At 40.6% G+C, this 25,988-nt stretch overlaps 1 protein-coding gene and 1 long non-coding RNA gene across 2 annotated transcripts in view; both read right to left on the reverse strand.

Annotated features, from left to right (window-relative positions):
* LOC137645912 (uncharacterized) overlaps positions 1-4,558 on the reverse strand; it is a 213,544-nt gene extending 208,986 nt beyond the window's left edge. Inside the window, exons 1-2 of the long non-coding RNA XR_011045364.1 lie at positions 4,075-4,558; positions 3,883-3,951 (exon numbers count right to left, since the gene is read on the reverse strand). This is a non-coding gene — a long non-coding RNA (uncharacterized lncRNA). The remainder of the gene's footprint in view (positions 1-3,882; positions 3,952-4,074) is intronic.
* Positions 4,559-5,426: 868 nt separating this feature from the next.
* Positions 5,427-24,929, reverse strand: LOC137645436 (uncharacterized). Its single transcript, XM_068378244.1, has 3 exons — positions 24,913-24,929; positions 6,338-10,368; positions 5,427-6,163 (listed from the first exon to the last, which is right to left on the reverse strand). The coding sequence occupies exons 1-2, from the start codon at positions 24,927-24,929 to the stop codon at positions 9,360-9,362; spliced, it is 1,026 nt and encodes a 341-aa protein (XP_068234345.1). The 3' UTR covers positions 5,427-6,163; positions 6,338-9,359.
* Between the last annotated feature and the right edge of the window lie 1,059 nt (positions 24,930-25,988).

Raw genomic sequence — 25,988 nt, forward strand, 5'->3', positions numbered from 1 at the left:
GACTTCACGGAACCACGGGCTGGCCCCGCAGACTTCACGGAACCACGGGCTGGCCCCGCAGACTTCACGGAACCACGGGCTGGCCCCGCAGACTTCACGGAACCACCGGCTGGCCCCGCAGACTTCACGGAACCACCGACTGGCCCCGCAGACTTCACGGAACCACCGACTGGCCCCGCAGACTTCACGGAACCACCGACTGGCCCCGCAGACTTCACGGAACCACCGACTGGCCCCGCAGACTTCACGGAACCACCGACTGGCCCCGCAGACTTCACGGAACCACCGACTGGCCCCGCAGACTTCACGGAACCACCGACTGGCCCCGCAGACTTCACGGAACCACCGAATGGCCCCGCAGACTTCACAGAACCACGGACTGGCCCCGCAGACTTCACAGAACCACGGACTGGCTCCGCAGACTTCTCAGAACCACGGACTGGCCCCGCAGACTTCTCAGAACCACGGACTGGCCCCGCAGACTTCTCAGAACCACGGACTGGCCCCGCAGACTTCTCAGAACCACGGACTGGCCCCGCAGACTTCTCAGAACCACGGACTGGCCCCGCAGACTTCTCAGAACCACGGACTGGCCCCGCAGACTCTCTCTTCCTCGGAACCAAAGACTGGCCCCGCAGACTTCTCGAAACCACATACTGGCCCTGCAGACTCCTCCTCGGGAACACAGACTGGCCCCGCAGACTCCTCCTTGGAACCACAGACTTCTCGGAACCACGGACTGGCCCCACACACTTCTACTCTGAACCACAGACTGGCCGCGCAGACTTCTACGCGGAACCACTGACTGGCCCCGCAGACTTCTACGCGGAACCACAGACTGGCCCCGCAGACTTCTACGCGGAACCACAGACTGGCCCCGCAGACTTCTACGCGGAACCACAGACTGGCCCCGCAGACTTCTACGCGGAACCACAGACTGGCCCCGCAGACTTCTACGCGGAACCACAGACTGGCCCCGCAGACAATTTCTCGTAAACACAGACTTCTCGGAACCACAGACTCGCCACGCACACTCCTTTGAACCACAGACTCGCCCCACAGACTTCTCGGAATCACAGACTCGCCCTCCAGACTTCTCGAACCACAGACTGGCCACGCAGACTTCTTGGAACCACAGACTGGCCACGCAGACTTCTTGGAACCACAGACTGGCCACGCAGACTTCTCAGAACCACAGACTGGCCCCACACAATTCTCCTTGGAACCTCAGACTGCAGCTGCTCTAGTAAGGGGCAGAGGACCATACAGCTACACGGATGCATTCCCACAAAAACAATCGCCAGAGATTCTCCACACAACTGCTGACCATCCATGGGACCAACCACCAGTCAATCTCTCTGTCACGGAACAGTTGCACCCAAGAGACCACCAACCACTCGATCCCACTCTCCAATTATCCTGACAAGATAGGCTTTCTCTAGTAAACCAATCTGTTCCGCTGTGCTACCTAGGACATACTTACAGCAGGGTGCAATAAAAAATTACATAATTTGTAAGGAACAATTTAGTTTTTGATATTTTCTCTCTAAGCAAAATTTACTGGTCTTTAAGAAGCAATTATAGTACTGACCACTAAGCTATTAGACCAATCAAGGATGTTCAAGTCTTTACCAAGATTCTACAAATATTGAATAACAAGCAAATTAATATAATTTGGATGAATTTCATTAAGGACAACTATGATAAAAAAAAAAAAAACGCCAGGAGGCCATTCCTGAAACTTTAAACAAGGACCGCAAGTCTCCCTCTTCCTCAGTAAGTGCATAAATGATGTCCCAAACTCTGAGATCTGCCAATAGAGTCCGTCGGACCTATTGCGTCTCTGCCACCAAAGGCCTGGCACGTCTCCTCCCATACCATAATATATGGGTCCGAAGTGTCCTCATCAAGTCCGTCGCATCTCTCCTACAGTAACCTAAATGACTGTTGGTTCAATTTATCAACAGCACTTTTCCCCCCATTACGTCCGGTAAAATTCTTTCCGTTAGCACGATTCGCCGGTTGCCAAAATTCATCCTTGGGACACCCCACTCATGTCAACTGTTTATGCAGGCTGCAAACAAGGTGAAATTACATGTATCTAGTTCCTTTTAATAGTCTAGTATTCATAACAATTGCAAATGTTCATTTCTGGTTAAGATATCTTCAAAGAAAATTCTATGACAAGATATTTAAAAAGCTTAGCAAACTTTACTGCAGAGATATTAGTTTTAAATTAAAGCAAGTTCTCAGTGCAGTCAAACTAAAATTTTGTGCAAGAAAGGCTGAATCCTTCATATAAAGTGAATTCATAAAAATTATTCCAAATTCATATGACAAAAAATTATTACACAAATACTTAACCGATACTTGAAACTACAGTCGCGCAATAATTTATTAAACTATCTTTCTCCTTGATTATTGCTAATTTGCACGATGAGCCAAACGATAGAAAAGAAGTCAGTGTCTCCACACCACCGGCCCTGCTGTAAGGTCGTCTCCCACTACCGTCTCAAATTCCTCTCGGAGACCTTTACCCGCAACAGAGGGTTCTGCGACGAACATGCTAGCTCCCTCGCACATCTTTCCATCCCCAACAAACACCGAATCGAACCAAATTATTGCTGTGGTGCTTCTCTTACCCAAGACTTACGGATTCCTTCTACATTGTGCGTCCTCCCCTACCTACATGAAAAATAAGATGTAGATCATCAATACTTAATTGTCAAGATATTTTGTAATATTAAATTCTCTAATCCATGTATTTCCAGCCAGCACTATGAAAACCATTACTGTAGTTGAAAAAGTTTTAAGCTCAATAATATTTTCTTCATAACATTTCATCCTCATTTTAACACAAAAGCAAATCGTTAGGCCTCTTCTGGGATGGCTACAAGTCTGTCTTCCTTGGCCTTAATATTTTCTTCCAAGTGACTTCATGCAGATTTCTTCAGTCCGGTCATCATAAGACTGCATGAATCTTCCAAGAAAAGACTGGCCAATATCTCGGGCAGGAAACTATCGACACCTCTCCTTTGGGTCCACAGACCATGTGTATGACGCACCCTCGCTACAAAGACCATTCAAGACTTCACAGGGACCACCACAGGTCATGCAGACTTCATGGACCCACAATGGACCTCTCTATCTCAGGACCTATGCTGATTGTGCTAGCACCACTTCCTCAGGGCCATAAACGGATTGCGTACACTTTTTCTGAACCACTACGAACCATACAGACGCGCCATTTCCTTCCACGGTTCCACGTCCACCTAACCGGCCCTTCTACAGGACCACAGGCAGTGTTGACTATTCTTCCATATGCCCACAGGCAGTACAAATGCCTATTCTACGTGACATTGGGATGGATAGATCTGTGTAGAGACATATGGGTCAGGTGGAAAACTCAAAAGGATATTGCAGATTCTCCTCCTGAGACCCAAGACCCAAGCAAATCATTTCCTTGGGACCATGAACAGAGCAGATTGCCCTTTCCTTGGAGTGTGCGGGTTCCTCTTTTATAGAATCAGGAGCTGTGCAGGATCCTACTCCTTTTGGACCATAGGTAATGAATACTACTTGTTCAAGACCTTTAGGAGAAAAATATAGAGGCAAAGGTACACTATTTGCAATTTTCATTCAAATGTTGAGATTAAATATTACCTCAACTGAATTTAATGTACTTATTCTTAATCTCAACCCAACTATAAGTCATAAGCTGCCGTTTGAAAAATATTGATATGTTCATTATTCATGGTTATATTTAAAACTGATAACCTTTATAAATTACCACAATGTACAATATAATCATACCTGTCTCATTATCAATATGTATTTTACATGAAGCAACAAAGATGAAAAAAAAAATTGAAAAATACTAACCAAATGAAATATTAAAAATCCCTGAGAAGTGTGCTTTCCTCCATAACCAGACCATCCTCCAAACAATTCCTGCAATTCAAAAGTTGCCAGGCCTTGGTATATATTCCATCTTAAAAATATTTTCATCACTTATCTTGTTCAAATATAAATACTATCTATTCATACTGAACTGCTAAGTCACAGACAACAAACCTTCAAGGACATTCTAAGGAGTCATCCCCACGCCGCTCCAGGGGGACCATCGACACCGAATCTTGCCAGGTTGCTCCAAGGATCCATCAACACCAAACCTTCACCGACGTTCCAGGGAGCATTGTCGTTGAACCTCACCACTGCCCATCAGCGGACCATCACAAAACCATGTCAGGACGTTGCAGGGGACCATAGACAACCTTGCCAGGACTTTGCCGAGGACCATCGACGCCGAATCTTGCCAGGATGTTGAAGGGGACCATCAACACAACCTCGCCAGGAAGTTGCTGGAGACCATCGACACCGAACCTTGCCAGGATGTCGCAGGGGACCATCGACACAACCTCGCCATGTTGTCGCCAGGACGTCGCAGGGGACCATCGACACAACCTCGCCAGGATGTCGCGGGGGACCATCGACACAACCTCGCCAGGATGTCGCGGGGGACCATCGACACAACCTCGCCAGGATGTCGCGGGGGACCATCGACACAACCTCGCCAGGATGTCGCGGGGGACCATCGACACAACCACCCCAGGATGTCGCGGGGGACCATCGACACAACCTCCCCAGGATGTCGCGGGGGACCATCGACACAACCTCCCCAGGATGTCGCGGGGGACCATCGACACAACCTCCCCAGGATGTCGCGGGGGACCATCGACACAACCTCGCCAGGATGTCGCGGGGGACCATCGACACAACCTCCCCAGGATGTCGCGGGGGACCATCGACACAACCTCGCCAGGATGTCGCGGGGGACCATCGACACAACCTCCCCAGGATGTCGCGGGGGACCATCGACACAACCTCGCCAGGATGTCGCGGGGGACCATCGACACAACCTCGCCAGGATGTCGCGGGGGACCATCGACACAACCTCGCCAGGATGTCGCGGGGGACCATCGACACAACCTCGCCAGGATGTCGCGGGGGACCATCGACACAACCTCGCCAGGATGTCGCGGGGGACCATCGACACAACCTCGCCAGGATGTCGCGGGGGACCATCGTCACAACCTCGCCAGGATGTCGCGGGGGACCATCGTCACAACCTCGCCAGGATGTCGCGGGGGACCATCGACACAACCTCGCCAGGATGTCGCGGGGGACCATCGACACAACCTCGCCAGGATGTCGCGGGGGACCATCGACACAACCTCGCCAGGATGTCGCGGGGGACCATCGACACAACCTCGCCAGGATGTCGCGGGGGACCATCGACACAACCTCGCCAGGATGTCGCGGGGGACCATCGTCACAACCTCGCCAGGATGTCGCGGGGGACCATCGTCACAACCTCGCCAGGATGTCGCGGGGGACCATCGACACAACCTCGCCAGGATGTCGCGGGGGACCATCGACACAACCTCGCCAGGATGTCGCGGGGGACCATCGACACAACCTCGCCAGGATGTCGCAGGGGACCATCAACACAAACTCGCCAGGATGTCGCGGGGGACCATAGACTAAATGTTACAGGACACAGCTGGTTACCATCAACACTAAATCTTGCCAGGATGTTGCAGGGGACCATTGACACAATCTTGCCAGGAAGTCGCAGGGGACCACCGACAGCATCACCACAAGTTTCTGGGGACCCACAACATTGAACCTCGTCAGGACGTTGCTGGGGACCATCGATACAACCTTGCCAGCAAACTTCACCAGGATGTTGCTAGAGATCTTGCAAGCAGGTTACTGGGGACCATCGACGCAGAACCTTGCAAGGACGATGCTGGGGACCATCGACGCAGAACCTTGCAAGGATGATGCTGGGGACCATCAGCGCTAAACTTCACCAGGATACTGCAGCGGACCACCGAACAACAGCCTTGCCAGGACCTTGGAAGGGTTCAACATCGAGAATTGCCAAGATGCTCCAAGGACATTCCAGATAATGTCTGCGTTGAACCTCGCCCACAGCTCATTTAACAAGGCGCTCCAAGGGACTCCATACAAAATCTTCAAGAACATTCCACGCAGTCTCTTCATTGAACCTTCCCATTATACTTCCGAGGACGGTAAACATCAAACCTCGCCATGTGTATACCATCAACAAAACATCCAAATGAAGTTTGGGAGTTGCCTGAAATGATTAAAAGATCATCATTGAAATTTCCCAGAGATCACTTTCTTACAAAAACCATAATCTTCAACATCTAAAGTAAATGCCAAGTAACAATTATTCTATACACAAAACTAAGTCAATTAGATATTCGAATAAATAATATAAAGTAAATTAAGACATCAGAATAACTACCTGTATAGATTTAACTGCTAGTCACATGGGCCACACCATAAACTGTAGGTGGTCTGCTCTTAGGTGCTATACTGCAAATTGACAATCTCATGTATTAATTCCCCCCCCCCTTTCAATTATCAGGTGGTATTGAAATTTCCCCCCAAAGAACCAAATACTTCATGAAAAATTCATTTACAGTACAAATATAAGGAAATCAACTGTATTGTGTAAAAAGAATGCTACACAACCTTTACTGTAAAACCATAGAATTTAGTTTATTAGTTACTACAATTATCATAGAACCTACTATTTGACACTGAAAAGTTATCAGATTAGAATGATCAAAGATCCAGATAATTTTTTATTAAAATCTTTAAAATTACTCTGTAAAGTATCAACCAAGTACATAAAAGAGCTGGAAGATATAACCACTAAAACATTAGGTTTCTGCTCACTAGAACAGGACGTGCGAGACTAGCATTGTTAGCGAAACACTTGACGACATTGTGGATCTGGTGGCTTTCAGAAATGTAACTCTGCAATATTCAAGGATATTGTGCTTAGTTCCACCCACCCCCGCCAAAAAAAAACAGGACAGAACTATTGCAACTGTCTATATTGAAATTTCAAAAGAATCTATATCAGAGAACTAGAAACTCACATTTAGTGAAATTTCTACTTGCTGTACTTCAACGTAAATGATAAGGAACATGGAAATTCTAATCCTGAAATCATAAAGATCTTGTGTTGTGTTGAGTCTCCCAGACCCCAACACCCACCCAAAAATAACAATCCTTCATTAATAGGGCTTTCCAATTCCGTACAGGGATTAATATGAATTCAAAGTAAACTTTTACTTGGATAAGTAATGTAAAAGAAAATTAATGTAAATCAATGAATAATATTGTAAAATTAATTGCTTTTTTAAGACAAGTATTGACAAACTTCCAGAAAATCAGTTTTTAGAGATCGTGAAACCTTTCCTCTTTTAAGCCTAACCACAAACAAAATTCCCCAAACCTCCAAAAAAGGTTATCAAATTGATAATTGCTGATAGCCACTATCTTCAAAATAATTGTTAAATTCAGGTTATTTCACTTTCAATTAGTGCATGTGGAGTACCAACTCACACGTATAGTAGCAGGAGAAATTGTAGCTTCCTGGACGACGGCTATTTTTGGGGATTCTGAAATTATCAAGTTCCTTCCAAAGGTTAATACAATCCCCATACCCACCCGGTTCAATATTTCAACATGAAAAACGCATTACAGTACTTAAAAGGTTCTGTACAAAACACATTCCTGAAATGTTATATAATATACCATTTGTTATTGCCCTGACCACACCCTAATAATCTGGTATTCAAGGCTTTCACTTACACTAAGGATACCAAATTATGCAAGCTCTAAAACCCACATAAAATATGTTAACTTTCAATGGAAAATTCCTCTACTGATAATGTTGCAGGTTTAAATTGTAAACTATAAAGACAAGGAAAGAGAAAAAGAATACCAAAACCTGGATGTTCTCCCTCATAACATTAAAAAAAAGTTCTAGATTTAGCTTCACCCTCAATTAACGGAAATTCCGCAGCCTAACAAGTTAGGTTTTCAAGATTATAAAATCTGCCATACGTATGTCTACAATCTAAAAGTTACCCACCAATAATGACTATTCCAATGCCATCACAAACAACACTACCTTCTTTTGATAGGAACTTTTTGATTTCCGCAACATCCAAAACTTCTCGAGTGTCCTGCACATGAACGTAGACAGCACCTTTAGGTCTCTTCAAATGAAGAACAGGTACCTCTGTAATTGTTAAGAGCCTCTGGTGGGAGATTAAACCTCCCGCCCCTCCGCTCCAACAATAATCTAAATTACAAAGGGTACAGGCCAATCATATTATCACTATATAAACCATACAATAACCCACTTACTTGCTGGAATGTCAACACAAACATCCAAACCTGTAATAAGTTCCATTCCGTACGAATTCTTTGAATAGCCAAGATGGGAATCCTGTAATTACAAAACTAGCCGTGTTTATCTTCCCCCCCAACCCCTTCTTAATGACTATCAAAACATCGCACTCTCATATTTCAGAACAATGCCACTTGAAAAGTATACACCAAATTACTTCACTTTACTACTCAAAGTTTTGAATACGAACACTGACCAATAGAAGCCGACCGCTGCACCAAATAAAGTTTAGCCATTCAGATGGTGGAGGTGCGGAAAAATCTGTAATTATTAAGAAATCATCGTGAGAATCCCCCACCCCTTTATCAAATTACCATTGCATGAGCAAACGTAACCTAGAAAAAAGTAAGTGTCTAAAAAAGTACCAGCGTCACAAGGTGGTGATATTTCAAATGGGACATGTCAAGTAGTGTTTAAATGCGTATATGAAGTAATGTTGCAAATTAATTCTTCTTAACGAATCAATCAATCAGTATAAGCAACAAGGTGTTACTTGCTCTTTTGTTAGAAATTATTTCTTATCAAAGGGAAACCCCACCAAGGCCCACCCCTGACCAACCTAGTAACAAGTATTTTTTCCTAACTTGCTTTAGTTTACATTTCAATACTGAAACTAAAGTTACTAGGCCCTTGCAATTGGTTTCCCCTTTTCTGGTTTTTAATACAGTTGATTCAACCTCAAAGGATTTTATCATCAATATCAGATTTATAGTGAATTATAAAAACAGAGTAACATTCTATAACAAAAGTAATGTCAATAGCACAAACGTAAAGCCAGTATACAGTATAGTGAGATTCAAGCTAAATTATTACAAGTGTCAGCAGATGCCTTCTCTAAGTTGCATCAAAAAAGCAAAATGGGTGATTTGACATACCAAGCAGTCATTCTAGTTACGAGGCCGAGACACCAACTTCTGCAAATAAAAAAGCTTTCCAAGAACATTAGGGGCCCCCCCCCAGCTTGTCCCACAATTCTAATTTGGTTATGAAAAGAAGCTAAGATCATAGAATATAATACAGTTTTATCAATCAAATTAATGAAAGTGACTTGCTGTATTCACGTTCTTGGAGATAGGAGGAAGACTCGGTGTGTCGAGGTTCTTGGAGAAAGACTCGGTGTGTCGAGGTTCTTGGAAGAAGGAGGAAGACTCGGTGTGTTGAGGTTCTTGGAGAAAGGAGGAAGACTCAGTGTGTAGAGGTTCTTGGAGATAGGAGGAAGACTCGGTGTGTCGAGGTTCTTGGAGAAAGACTCTGTGTGTCGAGGTTCTTGGAAGAAGGAGGAAGACTCGGTGTGTCGAGGTTCTTGGAGATAGGAGGAAGATCCGGTGTCGAAGTTCTTGGAGATAAGAGGAAGATACGGTGTGTCAAAGATCTTGGAGTTAGGAGGAAGACCTGGTGTGTCGGGGCTCTTGGAGTTAGGAGGAAGACCTGGTGTGTCGGGGCTCTTGGAGATGGGAGGAAGACCTGGTGTGTCGGGGCTCTTGGAGATAGGAGGAAGACCTGGTGTGTCGGGGCTCTTGGAGATAGGAGGAAGACCTGGTGTGTCGGGGCTCTTGGAGATAGGAGGAAGACCTGGTGTGTCGGGGCTCTTGGAGATAAGAGGAAGACCTGGTGTGTCGGGGCTCTTGGAGATAGGAGGAAGACCTGGTGTGTCGGGGCTCTTGGAGATAGGAGGAAGACCTGGTGTGTCGGGGCTCTTGGAGATAGGAGGAAGACCTGGTGTGTCGAGGTTCTTGGAGATAGGAGGAAGACTCGGCGTGTCGAGGTTCTTGGAGATAGGAGGAAGACTGTGTCGAGGTTCTTGGAGATAGGAGGAAGACTCAGTGTGTCGAGGTTCTTGGAGATAGGAGGAAGACTCGGTGTGTAGAGGTTCTTGGAGATAAGAGGAGTATTTGGAGATAGGAGGAAGACCTGGTGTGTCGGGGCTCTTGGAGATAGGAGGAAGACCTGGTGTGTCGGGGCTCTTGGAGATAAGAGGAATATTCGGTTTGTCGAGGCTCTTGGAGGAGGAAGACTGGGTGTGTCGAGTTTCTTGGAGAACAAAAGCTACTTGGCGTGTTGAGGAGCTTTAAGAGATTTCAATTATACTGACCACCGACCCCCGGTTCATCTTTAATATTAGTAAACAAGAACCCCGCTAAAAGGCATTTCAAACATCTGTAAATCTTTATACCATTTATTGAACTTACTTCTTCATGAAGATCTAAACATGAACACTGACCACTGTACCAAAGAGAGCGAAGTCCTTCAGATGCTGTAAGCGTGGAAATCTGAAATTACTAAGAGCTACGCGTAAGAACCCCGGCCCCCATTATTGCAATTAACATTGGCGTTCTAAGATTTATGCATTATTTTATACAACACAGCAATCGACTTACAAAGACCAAAGCATCCAAAATGCAGAGGGAGATTGTGGCAGAGAGTGTGCAGTCATTCTAGTTATGAGAGCGAGACACACAGCAACTTCTGCAAGTACATAGAGTTTCCCACGAGCATTAGCCTTTCGCCCCCATAACATCAATTAAAACACTTCACTATAAAGAAAATTTCTTTTAAATATTTCCTTGAAAATTTCATGCAACTCCCAAAAGACGTTACCATTCCAAACCACTTAACATTCAGTGTTTAATTTTATTATTTGTTTCAAAGTATTATACAGATCAACATACATCACAGGGAATAGAAATAATAGTAATACCAACTGTACCTCATTCCTGCAACAGGTCACACTTCTCAATGCAAGAGAGACTACGTCTATGACATCCTCATTATAACGGATGAAGGGTGTACACTAAATTACTTCTCTTACTCTAAGTTATGAACATGAACACTGACCAGTGGAAGGTGACCACTGCGCCAAAGAAAGCGTAGTCCTTCTCTTACTCTTAAGTTATGAACATGAACACTGACCAGCGGAAGGTGACCACTGCGCCAAAGAAAGCGTAGTCCTTCTCTTAGTCTTAAGTTATGAACATGAACACTGACCAGCGGAAGGTGACCACTGCGCCAAAGAAAGCGTAGTCCTTCTCTTACTCTAAGTTATGAACATGAACACTGACCAGCGGAAGGTGACCACTGCGCCAAAGAAAGCGTAGTCCTTCTCTTACTCTTAAGTTATGAACATGAACACTGACCAGCGGAAGGTGACCACTGCGCCAAAGAAAGCGTAGTCCTTCTCTTACTCTTAAGTTATGAACATGAACACTGACCAGCGGAAGGTGACCACTGCGCCAAAGAAAGCGTAGTCCTTCTCTTACTCTAAGTTATGAGCATGAACACTGACCAGTGGAAGGTGACCACTGCACCAAAGAAAGCTTAGTCCTTCAGATGGCGGAAGTGCGGAAAAATCTGTAATTACCAAGAACTCGACGTGATAACCCAACCCGGGAGGAATCGTAGCCGGCCTCAAACAAGCAGTACGTGAATTTTCAAATGCGATACATCCAGCAGTGTTTAATATGAAACTTAGCAATTTATTCAAAAGAATCAACCAATCAGTACAAGCACCCAGGTATTACTTGCTCTTCCCTATTGGAAATTTCTTTTTAAAAAGGGGGAAACCCCACCAAGGCCCACCCCTGACCAACCTAGTAACAAATTTTTATCTAACTTGCTTTATTTACATTTCAATACTGAAACTAAAGTTACTAGGCCCTTGCAATTGGTTTCCCCTTTTTTGTGTTTTTCAATCCATTTGATTCAACCTCAAAGGATTTTATCAGTATCAGATTTATAGTTAATTATAACACAAGACTCACTAGCATTCCTAACACAAGTAATATCAATAGCACAAACTTAAAACCAGTACATAGTGAGCTTCAAGGTGATTATTACAAGTGTCAGCAGATGCCTTCTCTAAGTACATCAAAAAAAAGAAAGGGTGATTCCAGAAGACATGCCGGGCAGTCAATTCTAGTTACGAGGCCGAGACACCAACTTCTGCAAATACAAAAGCTTTCCAAGAACATTAGCCCCCCCCCCCCCCCTTGCTTGTCCCACACTTCTAATTTTATTATTAAAGGAACCTACAGCCATGGCATACAGTGCAGTTTTATCAAACAAATTAAAGCGTCACCAACTCATTTAACTATTAATACCACTGAAAACTTAATTACATCAATATCTTCACAATTACACATCAATGAATCACATACCTCACAGAGAGAAACCATGCTTCACACGGAGCTTTGCAAACACCTGCAATTGACCAAGCTTCTTTTAAATTTCCCACCCCCAGCAGTTTCATAAAATTTCATTAGTACTTTCTATCTACAGTATTGTGCCAAAAGATTCCACAATATTTGAACCAATATCTAATACTCACTCTCACTTACCTAAGAGTGGAATCTTAGCAGCGAGAAGTCGCTTAAGGAGTACACTTCTTGAGAACTTTCAAATGAATCCTGTAATTCTTGAAGGCCTCGTGTTAGGAACCCACACCCCATCATAACCCAAAAAATACTTTTATATCAATTTGTCAAATTGAAATATCACAAATTATATCCTACATAACATAAATTAGGGATTGGAAAAATCAATAAATGAAGTACCTTTCTACTACCATGTCCCATTCACATAAAAAAGATGAGCACATTATCACAGATGAAGCAAGATTTAGGTAAGCACAAACATTGGGAAAACGGTCAATCTTCTGAAAGTAGGAAGAGTTAAGTGCCCCGACCCCACCCCAATACTTGGTTGCTATTAAAGGTGTCCAATAGTAAGTATACCAAAGGCTGTGTGCACTATGAAATGCATGCAATATATTTAAAGTATTTATATAAAATTCCTCAAGTGAACTGCAGATCATATAAGTGGCAGAGAACATTATGCAAGACTCGTGATACATTTTACTAGCCATACCACAATTATATCTTGGGACACCAGCAAGAAAATTTTACAAATTTTAGAATTAACATCATGCAAGATCTCAACCAGAGGAAATTCCTCAAAGCATATAGCTTGGTTTATATGAAAACTGCTACACATACTAGTATATATATAACAACCAATAAAAATTACTGCTATGCTGTCTTTAAGAACACTACCTTTTGTGGAATACCATTTCGAGTTGCCATAACACATGCATAGCAAGGGTTCGATGTCCTGCACAGAAACACCTTCGGTCAGAAAAGGACACTGTACCTAAAACTTCTCTTCAGATGAAGATGAAGAACTTCTGCAAAGGTCAAGCGCCTCTGGGAAGAGATTAACAAAACCCCTTTATCTAATTTACCAATACTGAATAAATATATGTACTGTATACACCATACAATATTGAACTTAGGGCAATGTTTATAGAAACATCCAATATACAGGAGGAGGATTCCAATCGTACGAGCCATAGACCTTGAAAGGCGAGAAAACCGCTGTGCAAATACAAAGAGCATTCCATGTTATTGTACCCCCAATTCCCCATTCTTTAATCACAGTGATTAACAAGAACCACCGAAAAAGCACTTCAAATATCTAGGGCACAGAAACTTCATCATAATCTATACATTTACCAGAATATTTCTTGCTTCCCGGCGAAACTCAGAACATGAACACTTGCCAAAGAAAGCGTAGATCTTCGGATGGTGAAAGGTGTGGAAAAATCTGCAATTACTAAGAATTTCTGGCTAGAACCCCGGCCCCCCTATATTACAATTACCTTTCGTATTGCAAGATGTATGCACTATATTATACCATACTGCAATTGACTTACTAAGTGGAGACCAAGGCATTCAAAATGCATAGGGGGACTGTGGCTTACATTTCAAGCAGCCACTCTAGTTACGAGGGCAGGACGCACCAACTTCTGCAAGTACAAAAGCTTTCCAAGACCGTTAGCGTCCCCTCCCTCCCAATGAATGTCCCCAAACTTCTAATTTGGTTATCAGAAAACTACCGTCACTGAATTAAAGAAGAGTTTTGTGAAGCCAACAAAATAGCACTAAAAAAAGAGAAACCTCGGAGTCATACCTTCAGGACAAACGCACATCAACAAGAGACAAATGCCAGAAAGAAAGCATGCTTCACCTGCAATTAAGCATACTCTTTAAGGCCACCCCCCCCCTCCCCCAAAGCATATTCCAATAATATCGTAAAATTCCATTTGTATTATCCATCTAAAGTAATTTGTGCATAAAAATTCCACTTTTATAATCATACTCTTCTTAAAGGAACTTCTTCACTCACCTAAAGCGATGTCTTAGACAACAACCTGTAGCGAGACTTCACTTAAGGTCAACTTTTCTTTCCAAATTCTGGAAATTCTCTGCAATTCTTAAGGTCTCATTATGATCCCACAGCCCCACAATATCCCCAAACATTTTCTCAAGTGAAACTTTATTTCACAAATTATTTTATAGATCAAAATACATCAATGAAATACAAATGGTACCTCTTTCCTCATAGCAGAAAAAAATATGTGCACATTACAACAGATGAAGCAAGAGTTGGTTGAACACGGATTGGAAAGCATCCTCTTCTGCAAAGAAGAACTTGGTTAGTGGCCCAACCCCACCCAGAGACTAAGCTTCGATCCAAAGGTTCCAATATGGTTAAGGATACTGTACAAAAAAGTATTTAAAAAAAAAAAAAAAGTCCTTAAATGAATTTGTAGCAATTGTAACTTGCCCAGTGTATAGTTGACGGGCAAAGAGAAAAGAGTGAACACCGTAAAAACACTTTCCTGGCAAATTTCAGAAGCTAAAATATGAAAAAGCTTTAGTAGTAGCTTCATGCTAATATAATCCATGTTCATTAATCGGGCAAACGAGCTTTAAAACAAAATCTAGAAGCAACTCGCCAATAATACATTTAAATGCCATCACTAAGACCACTACCTTTACAATGCGGTGACCTTTATGATACTTGTGATAGTCTCTATAGATTTATGCACTGAATAAGTAACAGACAGCTACTAACTCACATGGCAAAGTGTTGGACCAAGGCATCCAAAATGCAATGTGTGTGTGGCAGACAGAACATGCAGCCATTTTAGTCTAAGAAGGTGGAATATCATCTGCAAATAAGAATACCTTTCCAACACTTGACCCTTACGTCCCATGCTTCTAAATTTGTCACGATCACAAACTGTCGTACTTTAGAAAACTATTTAATACTGCTATTAGTTTATAGTAGTTTTTATAATCTATTGTGAAGACTTGCAATGAAAACTACATTTCCTCTACCAGGTCACATGCCGATTAATATAAAACACCACTGGCAGTGAGTGTTCAGCTAATGCAATTAAGAGCATTGTTCAGTGTCCCAAACTCGGCCCCAATACTCTGTTGCTTTCAAAGGTACTTAACATCACTAAAGGATACCACAAGATACGTGTACTAAAATGCACACAAGACGTTGAAGCAAAGTGAGGTTCTAGCAAGTGTGAATTGCATATTATAATAGAAAGTGGCAGACAATATTAGGGATCTCTCTCTAAGAACATTTTTAACAATACCACATCAGGTTATCTTATACATTAAGCATGAAAATCTTACCAATAGGAGGAAATACCTAGCAAATAGCTTATCACTTGCAATTTGAATGCCACACCTAGTATATACCACCACTAATAAAACATACTGGAACGTTAACTGTTAGAACAATACCTTCTCTTGCAGGTGACCTCGAGTTGCCGAAATACATATATAAAAAAACCTTTGATGTCCTCCATACGAACACAAACTATCACAGACCAGACACTGCGCCTAAGAAAACATTTCTTCCGATGTTGAAGACCAAGTACTTCTGGAATGGTTAAGAAGCCTCTGGTGTGAGATTAACACCCCCCCCCCAACCCCAAAACCTCAATCTAATTTACAATCATTGATGAATGAAGATATGCACACTTTATACACCCTACAATAATCAACTTGATGTAATGTTGATACAAGCATTCAATATACGGAAGAAGGATTTCGGTCTGTACGAATTGGAGACCATACGAGGAGTCATTAAAAAGAACCACCTAGTACCTCTTAATCCAAACATTATGGCAGAGAAACTTCATTACAATCTCTACCATATACCAAAATGCTTCACTTACTTCCTGAGAAAGGGAGTGATCACTACCACGGACCAAAACAAGGTACCATTGCACCGGAGCGTAGTCCTTCAGATGACGGACATGTGGAATCGTCTGCAATTACTAAAAAATTCTGAGAACCCCAACCCCACCCCCCCTCTTTTTTCAATTATCTTTGGTATTTTTGTGCACCATTATATACAAGACAGTAATCAACTTTACAAAGAGACCATAACATACACAAAAATTGGGACTGTGGCAGACACGTCGTGCAGCCATTCTAGTCATGAGGGCAAGACAGCAAGATCTGCAAAAATGAAACTTTTCCATGTTAAGTCCCCCTTCCCCCTCTAATTCCCCTTCCCCCTCTAATTCTATTACCATCGCAAATTACAATACTGTACAATAGTTTTTGTTCCTTAAAACATTCTATGAAGTCTTATATCAACCAGCAATGATAAATCTTCGGTAAGATATTCAGGATAACTGTACATCCACCAGTCACATACCTGCCATAAAGAAATCACGCTTCACCTGGAACTTTAACGACAACCGATAACATTGTGGCGATACGCTTCACTTTAAGGAAAGCTCTTCAACCAAAAGATCTTTTAACGGTAACTGCAAAGTCTCGTGTTAGGAACCCACACCAAACCGTACTCCAAGCACACTTTCACCAGTTTGTTAAATTTTAATAATTTCACAAACTATATTCTACAGATCAACATATATCACAGAATGGTAAAATGGGACTCCAAACTATACCCATTTCCTTTATCAGGTCACATTTCTCACGGCAGAAAAGCATACGCGCACATCACACCAGCTTAGGCAAGATTCAGGCGAGACATTGGCAAAAGTGTCCGTCTTCTGCAAGTAAGACCTTTGGTTAGTGGCCCAAACCCCCCTCTATACTTAGCTGTTATCTATGGTTTCCACAAATATTACTAAATATATTAAATTATCTAAACTAGAAAACCGATAGAAAATTCCTTAAGCGAAATTTTAGCACCTGTAAATCGCAGCTTAAAAGAAGCTTATACAGTAGAGAGAATCGAGCCAAACTCAAAACACTTTACTGGCAAATAAATCTGGATATTTTCTTGTTTATCAGCATTAACCCTGGATAGGTACGGTGGGTCGTTTGCGACCCCGAGCGTCAAAAAAAAAACAGGTTTTTCTCACGTGACTCACCCCTGTGACTGAATTTGTGGGTGATCGACCTGCAGGAGGTGTCTCCCCTACACGCTCTAGTAGTGTCCAGATGTGCATTGCTGTAGCTGTACTCCTTCCCCGATTTCTGAGACGTGTCGGGGTCGTTCGCGTCCGAGTTTACCCTTCTGAGGTAGTTTGCATAATTATCAAAGTTATTACGTATTATGAAATTGTCGTAGAATGGTGCAACTTGTATAGGTTATCAGTTGTGGAAAGTCTTGGTGGATTGTTTGGCTACCATGTGCATGTTTTTTTTTTTAGTTAAAATGTCGTTCATCACCACGAGGACCATTTTACCGCGAGTGCCCCTTTTTCATTTTTTTTCATTTTTTTGCCAAGTCATTTTTCCGTAAGATATTGCCAAATAGTGTCGTAAAACTTTTGCTTGTTTAGTGTTGGAAAGTGTGTCTAGATGATCTGGCTACCCATGCATGACTTTGTTTTTGTCAGATACGACGTAGTTATTGGTATATTGGGTATTTAACTGCGGTTACCAATTTCTGTTTTTTTTTCAATATTTGTAAAAATTACTACGTAGTAAGGAATTGCCGTATATTATTCATTTTTTTTTCATGTTTATGTGTTAGAAAGTGTGCCTTGATGGTTGGGCTAACACGTGCATGTCTTTTTTTTTATCTGAGATGTCGTATATTAGAATGTCGGGCATTTTACCGCGAGTGTCCCTTTTTAATTTTTTTTAATTTTTTTGCCAAGTCATTTTTCCGTAAGATATTGCGAAATAGTGTCGTAAAACTTTTGCTTTTTTAATGTTGGAAAGTGTGTCTAGATGATCTGGCTACCCATGCGTGATTTTGTTTTTGTCAGATACGACGTAGTTATTGGTATATTGGGTATTTAACTGCGGTTGCCAATTTCTGTTTTTTTTTCAATATTTGTAAAAATTTACTACGTAGTAAGGAATTGCCGTATATTATTGATTTTTTTTTCATGTTTATGTGTTAGAAAGTGTGCCTTGATGGTTGGGCTAACACGTGCATGTCTTTTTTTTTTATCTGAGATGCCGTATATTAGAATGTTGGGCATTTTTCCGCGAGTGCCCCTTTTTATTTGTTTTGCATTTTTTTGCTTAGTCATGTTACCGTAAGGAATTGGCAAGTAGTGTCGCAAAACTTATATTTTTATAGTGTTGGAAAGTGTTTCTAGATGATCTGGCTACCCATGCCTATTTTTTTTTTAGCCAGATATGGCGTATATATAAGTATGTGTTCGATTTTCCTGTGATTGCCATTTTTTCGTTTTTTCCCATTTCTTTCAAAATTACTACGTACTAAGGAACTATCACAGAGTAATATTTCATTTATATGTTTATTTGTCGGAAAATATGCCTTGATGGTTTGCCTAGCACGTGGCTGAAATTTTTTTTTTCTGAAATGCCGTATATTAGAATGGCCATTTTTCCACGAGTGCCCCTTTTTATTTGTTTTGCATTTTTTTGCTTAGTCATGTTACCGTAAGGAATTGGCAAGTAGTGTCGCAAAACTTATATTTTTATAGTGTTGGAAAGTGTTTCTAGATGATCTGGCTACCCATGCCTATCTTTTTTTTAGCCAGATATGGTGTATATATAGGTATGTGTTCGATTTTCCGGTGATTGCCATTTTTTCGTTTTTTCCCAATTCTTTCAAAATTACTACGTACTAAGGAACTATCACAGAGTAATGATTCCTCTAGATGTTTATTTGTCGGAAAATTTTGTTTACTTTTTTTTTGATTGAATATCATCAAATTTTTTTAGCTAAAATATTGTTTTACATTTTTTTTTTTCGATTTTATTTCCCTTCAAAAAAAATTTTTTGGGTCAGAATTTTAATTTTATAGTCGTAAAATAATCGACAATTATCCAGCAACCCACCATACAATTTTTATGCATATCCAATAATAATTAGATTAGTAAATAACACCTTGAAATTGACATACCCTTCCTACATTTCAAGTGGCAGATTAGGGAGTCTGAGTCAGTGTGGTTGGCGGCCATTTTGTGGACATATCCGAAGCGTAAGCTGCCCTATCTATATATATTCTTGTTCCCTATAGAATTTGTGATATTTTGCTATATTTTTACCTGCATAAATATCATATTATATATTAAATATATGTATTTTTTTACGAAATTTCCAAGTACTCAAAAAATTACCTTTAGATATGGCCCCTGATATAAATGTAATTTACAAAATAATGAAGATTTTTTTACATATTTCTATTTTAAGATAACATATGTTTATTCCCTAAAAAAATTAGCCACTTCCTATTTCATTTGGGTACCCAAAAAAATTCATGAAATTTGGACAATTTTTTTTGGCCAAAAAAAGTTACCCTTTTTTTCACATTTCAGATCTTCACCTCCATGGGTCTGACTTCATCCAAAATACATCAAGATGTGTCCTAAACATTCAAGAATCAATTCCTAAAAGGATTTGTATATATATGTATAAACTTTTTTTTTATGAATTTTTATGTCAGGTCTTTTTTTTTTTCTACTTAATTTTTTAAAATATTTATAATAAATAGTTTTTCTGCAGATGAGTAGTATTTATCTTTACAGTTGTTTTAAGCATTCATTGAAGTTTTTTTTGGCAAAAGAAAAAAGGAGGTTACTGCAAAAACTGATTTTTCAAGAATTTTTTTTGGCGTCGGGGTCGTTCGCGTCCGAGTATACCCTTAAAGGGGTGTCCGAGGACCGTACCTATCCAGGGTTAAAACAAGGCTTCAGCAGTAGCTTCACACTAAAATAATTCATGTTAATTCCTCAAACAAATAAGTTTAGTTTTAATGACATAACTTGAAACTCTACCTGGGGAACTCCTTATCCAAAAACTTGGACCTGCAACACACGAACACCAATGCCACTGCAGCTTAAGGAAACTCTTCAAATGGTGAAGAACAGGTACTCCTGTAACGGTTAAGAGCCTCTGGTGTGATATTAACATCCCCCCATTCCATATTTAACCTAATATACCAATAGTACTGGGTAATAATATAGGCATTACACACGCCATACAATAACCTACTTACTAGATGGAATGTTAACACCACCATTTAACCACGTATGAAGATCCTAACCAGTTTGGATCACAAGACCTTAGAAGAAATAGCTGGAAACAAAAAGAACTTTCCATGTTATTTCCCACTCCCATCCCCTTCTTGAAAACAGTTAACATAATCGTTTCATTTATCATATTTCAGAGGTATATATGTGGCAAGTCGGCTTGAAAGTTTATCAAGGCGTGTAACACTGATACCTTTCAGTAATACATCACCATCGCAGAACAAATCCATAACAAACTGGGTGCTACGTACTGCAACAGTTCAAGGTCTCTGGAAAATCCAACAGCTTCTTGTGTTAGAACACTGCCCCACCCCGGAAACCCTATTCGAGTTAGAATACTGTCCCACCCCCAGAAACCCATTTCAAATATCAGTAACAGAATAATCAATATATATATAAAGTGAAAATGCAAGTACTACAAGTAATTAATCAACACCTCTCCTATCTTATTCAGTGATTATTAACAAAACCAAAGTTCCTTTTGAATGTGACAAAGAAATTTAATTATCTCTATACCATTTACTAAACTACTTCACTTACTTTTGGTTGAGTTCTGAACACAAGCACTGATCAATGGAAGGTGTACACACAGCACCAAAGAAAGTATAGTCCTCCAGATGGTAGAAGTGTGGAAATCTCTGCAATTACCAAGAACTCCGAGATCCCCCCCCCCCCCTTTTCCAATGACCATTGGTCCTTTAAAACAGATGCAACATTATATACAAGACAGTTATCACCTTACAAAGTGGAGACCAAAGCATCCAAAATGCAAAGAAGGGGACTTTGGAGACGTGTCACGCGGCCACTTTAGTTACGAGGGCGAGACGCACCAACTTCTGCAAATACGAAAGCTTTCCGGGAAAGTTGGGCCCGTAACCCCACTCCCCGTTCTAAGCCTTGAATTCCGTTACAATAGGAAACTACTATAACTATAATAAAGCAGTGTTTTATTGCTTAAAAGACTTTGCTACTATACTCATCCAAAACAGATACATCCTCAATAACACATACCTACCAGAAAGACAACGTGCTTCACTTGGAACTTTTGACGACAATCAACATTAAAGAAAACCCTTCTCCCAAAGTTCTTTCAATGGAACCTTTCTGTAATTCCTTAAAGTTTCATGATAGGAACCCACACCCCATCATGCCCCCCAAACATACTTCTACAGTAGTTGGTCAAAACTAAATATTTTCACAAACTATATTATACAGATCAAAAATCATAGAGTGGACATACGGGAATTAAAACTGCACCTCATTTCTGTACCAGGTCAGATTACATAAAGATGAACAAATTACAACAGATGAAGCAAGATTCTGCTGAGCAGACATTCACATAAAAGTCAATCTTCTGAAAGTATAGAGAGCATTTCTAAGTGGCCCAACCGAACCCCAATACTTGGTTGCTATTGTAGGCATCCAACATTACTAAGGTTGAAAGATACAGGCGCTGAAATGCATGCAATATTACACAAGATTTTGAAGCAAAAGTCATGTGAAATTCTAGTACAATGTGCATTGCAGCACACATAAGTGGCAGATATACTTGTAACACCATAATCAGGTTATTTTATAAGCATGAAAATATTACCAATGAGGAAATTCCTCAAGCTCGGTTTTAATAAGAAAACTGCCACACCTAAAACATACTGTAAAGACACTACCTTCTCTTGTAGGAGGCCACAGAAACTTCATAATCTCTAGCATTTACTAAAAATACTTCACTTACTTCCTGGGGAAGTAAGGTACCCACAGCACCGAAGAGCGTAGTTCTTCAGATCATGGATGTGTGCAAATTTCTGCAATTACTAAGAATTCCTCTTGAGAAACCCCCTTCCCCCCTTATTCCAACTATAATTGGTACTGTCAGATGCATGCACTATTATAAACCATACACTAATCAACTTACACCATAGCATCCAAAATGCAATGAGGAACAGTGGCAGATATATCAAGCAGCCATTCTAGTTAGGAGGGCGAGACACTGACATCTGCAAATACAAAAGCTCTCCAAGAACGTTAGCTACCCTCCCCCGTGGAAGTCCCACACTATGTTAACTATTAGGAAGTAGAGTTGCTAGAATGCAGTACAATTTTACTGTATTAAAGAATCTGCTATGCATTCATATCAAACTATTAATTAAACCTCAACATGTTCAGGAATACACGACAACATAGCACATACCTGCCTGAGAGAGCCCATGCTTCACCTGGAAATTGGCAGACACCTGCAATTGATCAAGCTTCTTTTCAAGTAACCCCCCATCCCAAAGTCATTTCGGCAATTAATTATATTAGTGTTTTTTATCTACAGTGCTGTGTGCATAAAAACTCCACTTTAAGTTATACCAATCTTAAAAGTTCCTCACTTACCTAAAGCGAAGACTTGATAACCACCACAGCAGTGAAACAATACTTAAGTGACAACTCTAAGGATCATTCAGAGGAAACATTCTGTAATTCCTTAAAAAGTCCGTGTTAGGAACCCACACCCAACCAAATCCCCCAAAATTACTTTTCCATCAGTCTAAAATTTGATTATTAATTTCACAAACTATATTATACACAAAGCACAATGAGTGGAAACAAATTCTAACTATCTCATTCCTCTACCGGGCACATTACTCACATAGAAAAGATGTGGTGCACATTACGATAGATGAAGCAGGATTATGTTGAACTTTTACAAACATTGGCTAAATAAGTAAGAGCATCGTTAGTGCCCAAAGCACCCCCTGAATGCATAGGTGCTACCCAAGGCTTCTATCATCAATAAGGACACCAAAAGATGTCAACACTAATACATGCAATGATGCAACAACTTTACACTTAATATTTTAATGCATAAGTCCCAAATCCAAAGTTAAAATTTATCAAGTGTAAATCGCAGACTGCAATAAAGAGGTGCCAAGATAAAGGAGAAACTACTCTTAAAAACCATTACTGGAAACATCAAAATCAGGGTATTTTCTTATATCAACATTAACCTTTCTTAGTAGCAGCTTCATGCCAAAACATCTCTTAGCAATTCCTCAGGCAAATAAAGTTTTTACGATAAAACCTGCCACATGTATGTCTACCATTTTAAAAGAAACTCTCCAATACACAGTATTGAAATACCATAAAGAACGCTACCTCTAAAGGTGGCCTTTCCGATTTCCAAAACCAACGAAAACTTCTGGCGTCCAGCTCACGAACACCGACTGTAGGAACCGACCCGAAGGAAACTTCCCTCTTCGAATGGAGGGGATCAGGTACTTCTGCAATGGCTAAAAACCTCTGGCATATGGGGTTAACAACCCCCCTTCCCTAAATCTAATATACCAAGAGTGCCGAGTAATGATATATTCAGTATATACACATTACAATAACACACTTACTTGCTTGGTTGTCAAAATCATTCAAAGACTCCAGTGAGTATGAATCCTAAAACCTATAAGGATGAAAATTCTGAAATTACAAAACTTTCCTTGTTATTATCCCCCCAAACCCCTTACAGTTATGTATCTCATATTTCAAAAGAATATCACTTGCTAGTCAGCTTTAAAAAACTGGTTTTCCTAACTTTACGACAAATGTTACTATATTGCAGAGTCGACAAACCACAGGAACTGCAGATCATATCGATACCAGATTGGGGCGCTACATACGTCTCGTAACACAGCAGTCCAAAACTTCTGTAAAATCTAATAGCCTCTAGTGTTAGAATACACCCCACCCCCATCAAAATTAATTTAAAATATCAGCAGGATTGAGGATAATCAATCTAAGTTATGCAAATAGTGACCAATAAACAACCACATAACTATTCAGAGACTTGTGGTATACAAATATAATTTGCTGAATTACTTAACTTCAAAAGAATTCTAAACATGAATATTGAACATTGGAAGGTACCCACTGCTATAAAGGAAGCATAGTCCTAAGAACTTTGTGAGATCCCAAGCCCCTTATTTCCAATTACCTTTGGTGATAAAGATGTATACATTATATACATTGTACAAATTGGCTTACATAACAAAGTATAGGCTAAAGAATCCAAAGATGTACCAAAAATGTAAAGGGGGACTGTGGCAGCCATTTTAGTTACAAGGTCGAGACGACGACAACTGCAAATACAAAAACTTTCCAAGAACGTTAGCGCCCTCCCACTGCATGCCACAAACTTCATGTTACTATCAAAAACTAGTGTGACAAGAATACAGTACTGTTTTATTGATTAAAGGAGTGCTTGCATAGTCATACGAAACACCGATAAAACCTTGGTAACTCAACATCTTCAGAAAAACTACACAATACAGCACATACCTGCTAGAAGAACCCATGCTTCACATTGAACTTGGCAAAGACCTTCTGCAATTAACAAAGCTCCTTTTTAAGTACCCCCCAACCCCAGGTATATTTAAGAAATTTCATATAAATATAATACTTCCTACCTACAGTACTTTATGCATACGTGAACAAGTTATACCAATCTAAAGAAGCTTTCTTAATTACCTAAAGCAAAGACTTGTGTAGCCAACAAGATATTAGTGAAATACTTCAGTGAAGATCTTATAGAAGAAACATTCTGTAATTCCTTTAGTCTCAAGTTGCAAACACAGCCAGTCATAACACCAAATCACTTTTCCATCAATTTATAAAATTTGATTAATGTCAAACTATTCTACAGATACGAATACAAAGAAAATGCAATTCCATATCTACCTCATTCCTCTACCAGGTCACATTAATCACATTGTGGAAAATGTGCACATTAAAACAGAAGCAGCGAGATTCTATTCCACTGGCAAGATTGTCAATCTTCTGCAAGCAAGAATTATTTAGTGCCCAAACCCCATCCAGAAATACATACATAGGTGCTATCCAAGGCTTTCAATATTACTAAGGTTAAGTTATAAGCACTAGGTAATCAATGCAACAAAATTTAGACAAATGTAGACTCCGTTAAAATTTAGCATGTGCAAATTGCCGACTATATAATACAAGGGCCAAGATAGATAAGAAACTACTCTTAAAACTCTTAAAAACCATTAATAAGCAATACAAAAATAAGGATATTCTCTCATACCAACATAATACTTTAGTAGTAGCTTCATGCTAAAATATTTTTTGGTTATGACTAGCAAATATCGATAAATCTTCAAGACTTAAAACCTCCCAAATGTATGTCTACCATCATAAAAGCAACCCATCGAGATACCGAAATATTACCGTAAATAACACTACCTCCTCCAACAGGTGAACTTTCAGATTTCCATAATTGCGAAAACTTCCGGCTCCCTGCACACGAACCCCAATTGTCAGAAAACCGAGACAGACACTGCACCTTAAAGAAACTTCTCTCCTCAAATAGGGAAGAACAGGTACTTCTGTAATGGTCA

The sequence above is a fragment of the Palaemon carinicauda genome, chromosome 8 (genome assembly GCF_036898095.1).
Source record: "Palaemon carinicauda isolate YSFRI2023 chromosome 8, ASM3689809v2, whole genome shotgun sequence".
Classification (NCBI taxonomy): Eukaryota; Metazoa; Arthropoda; class Malacostraca; order Decapoda; family Palaemonidae; genus Palaemon; species Palaemon carinicauda.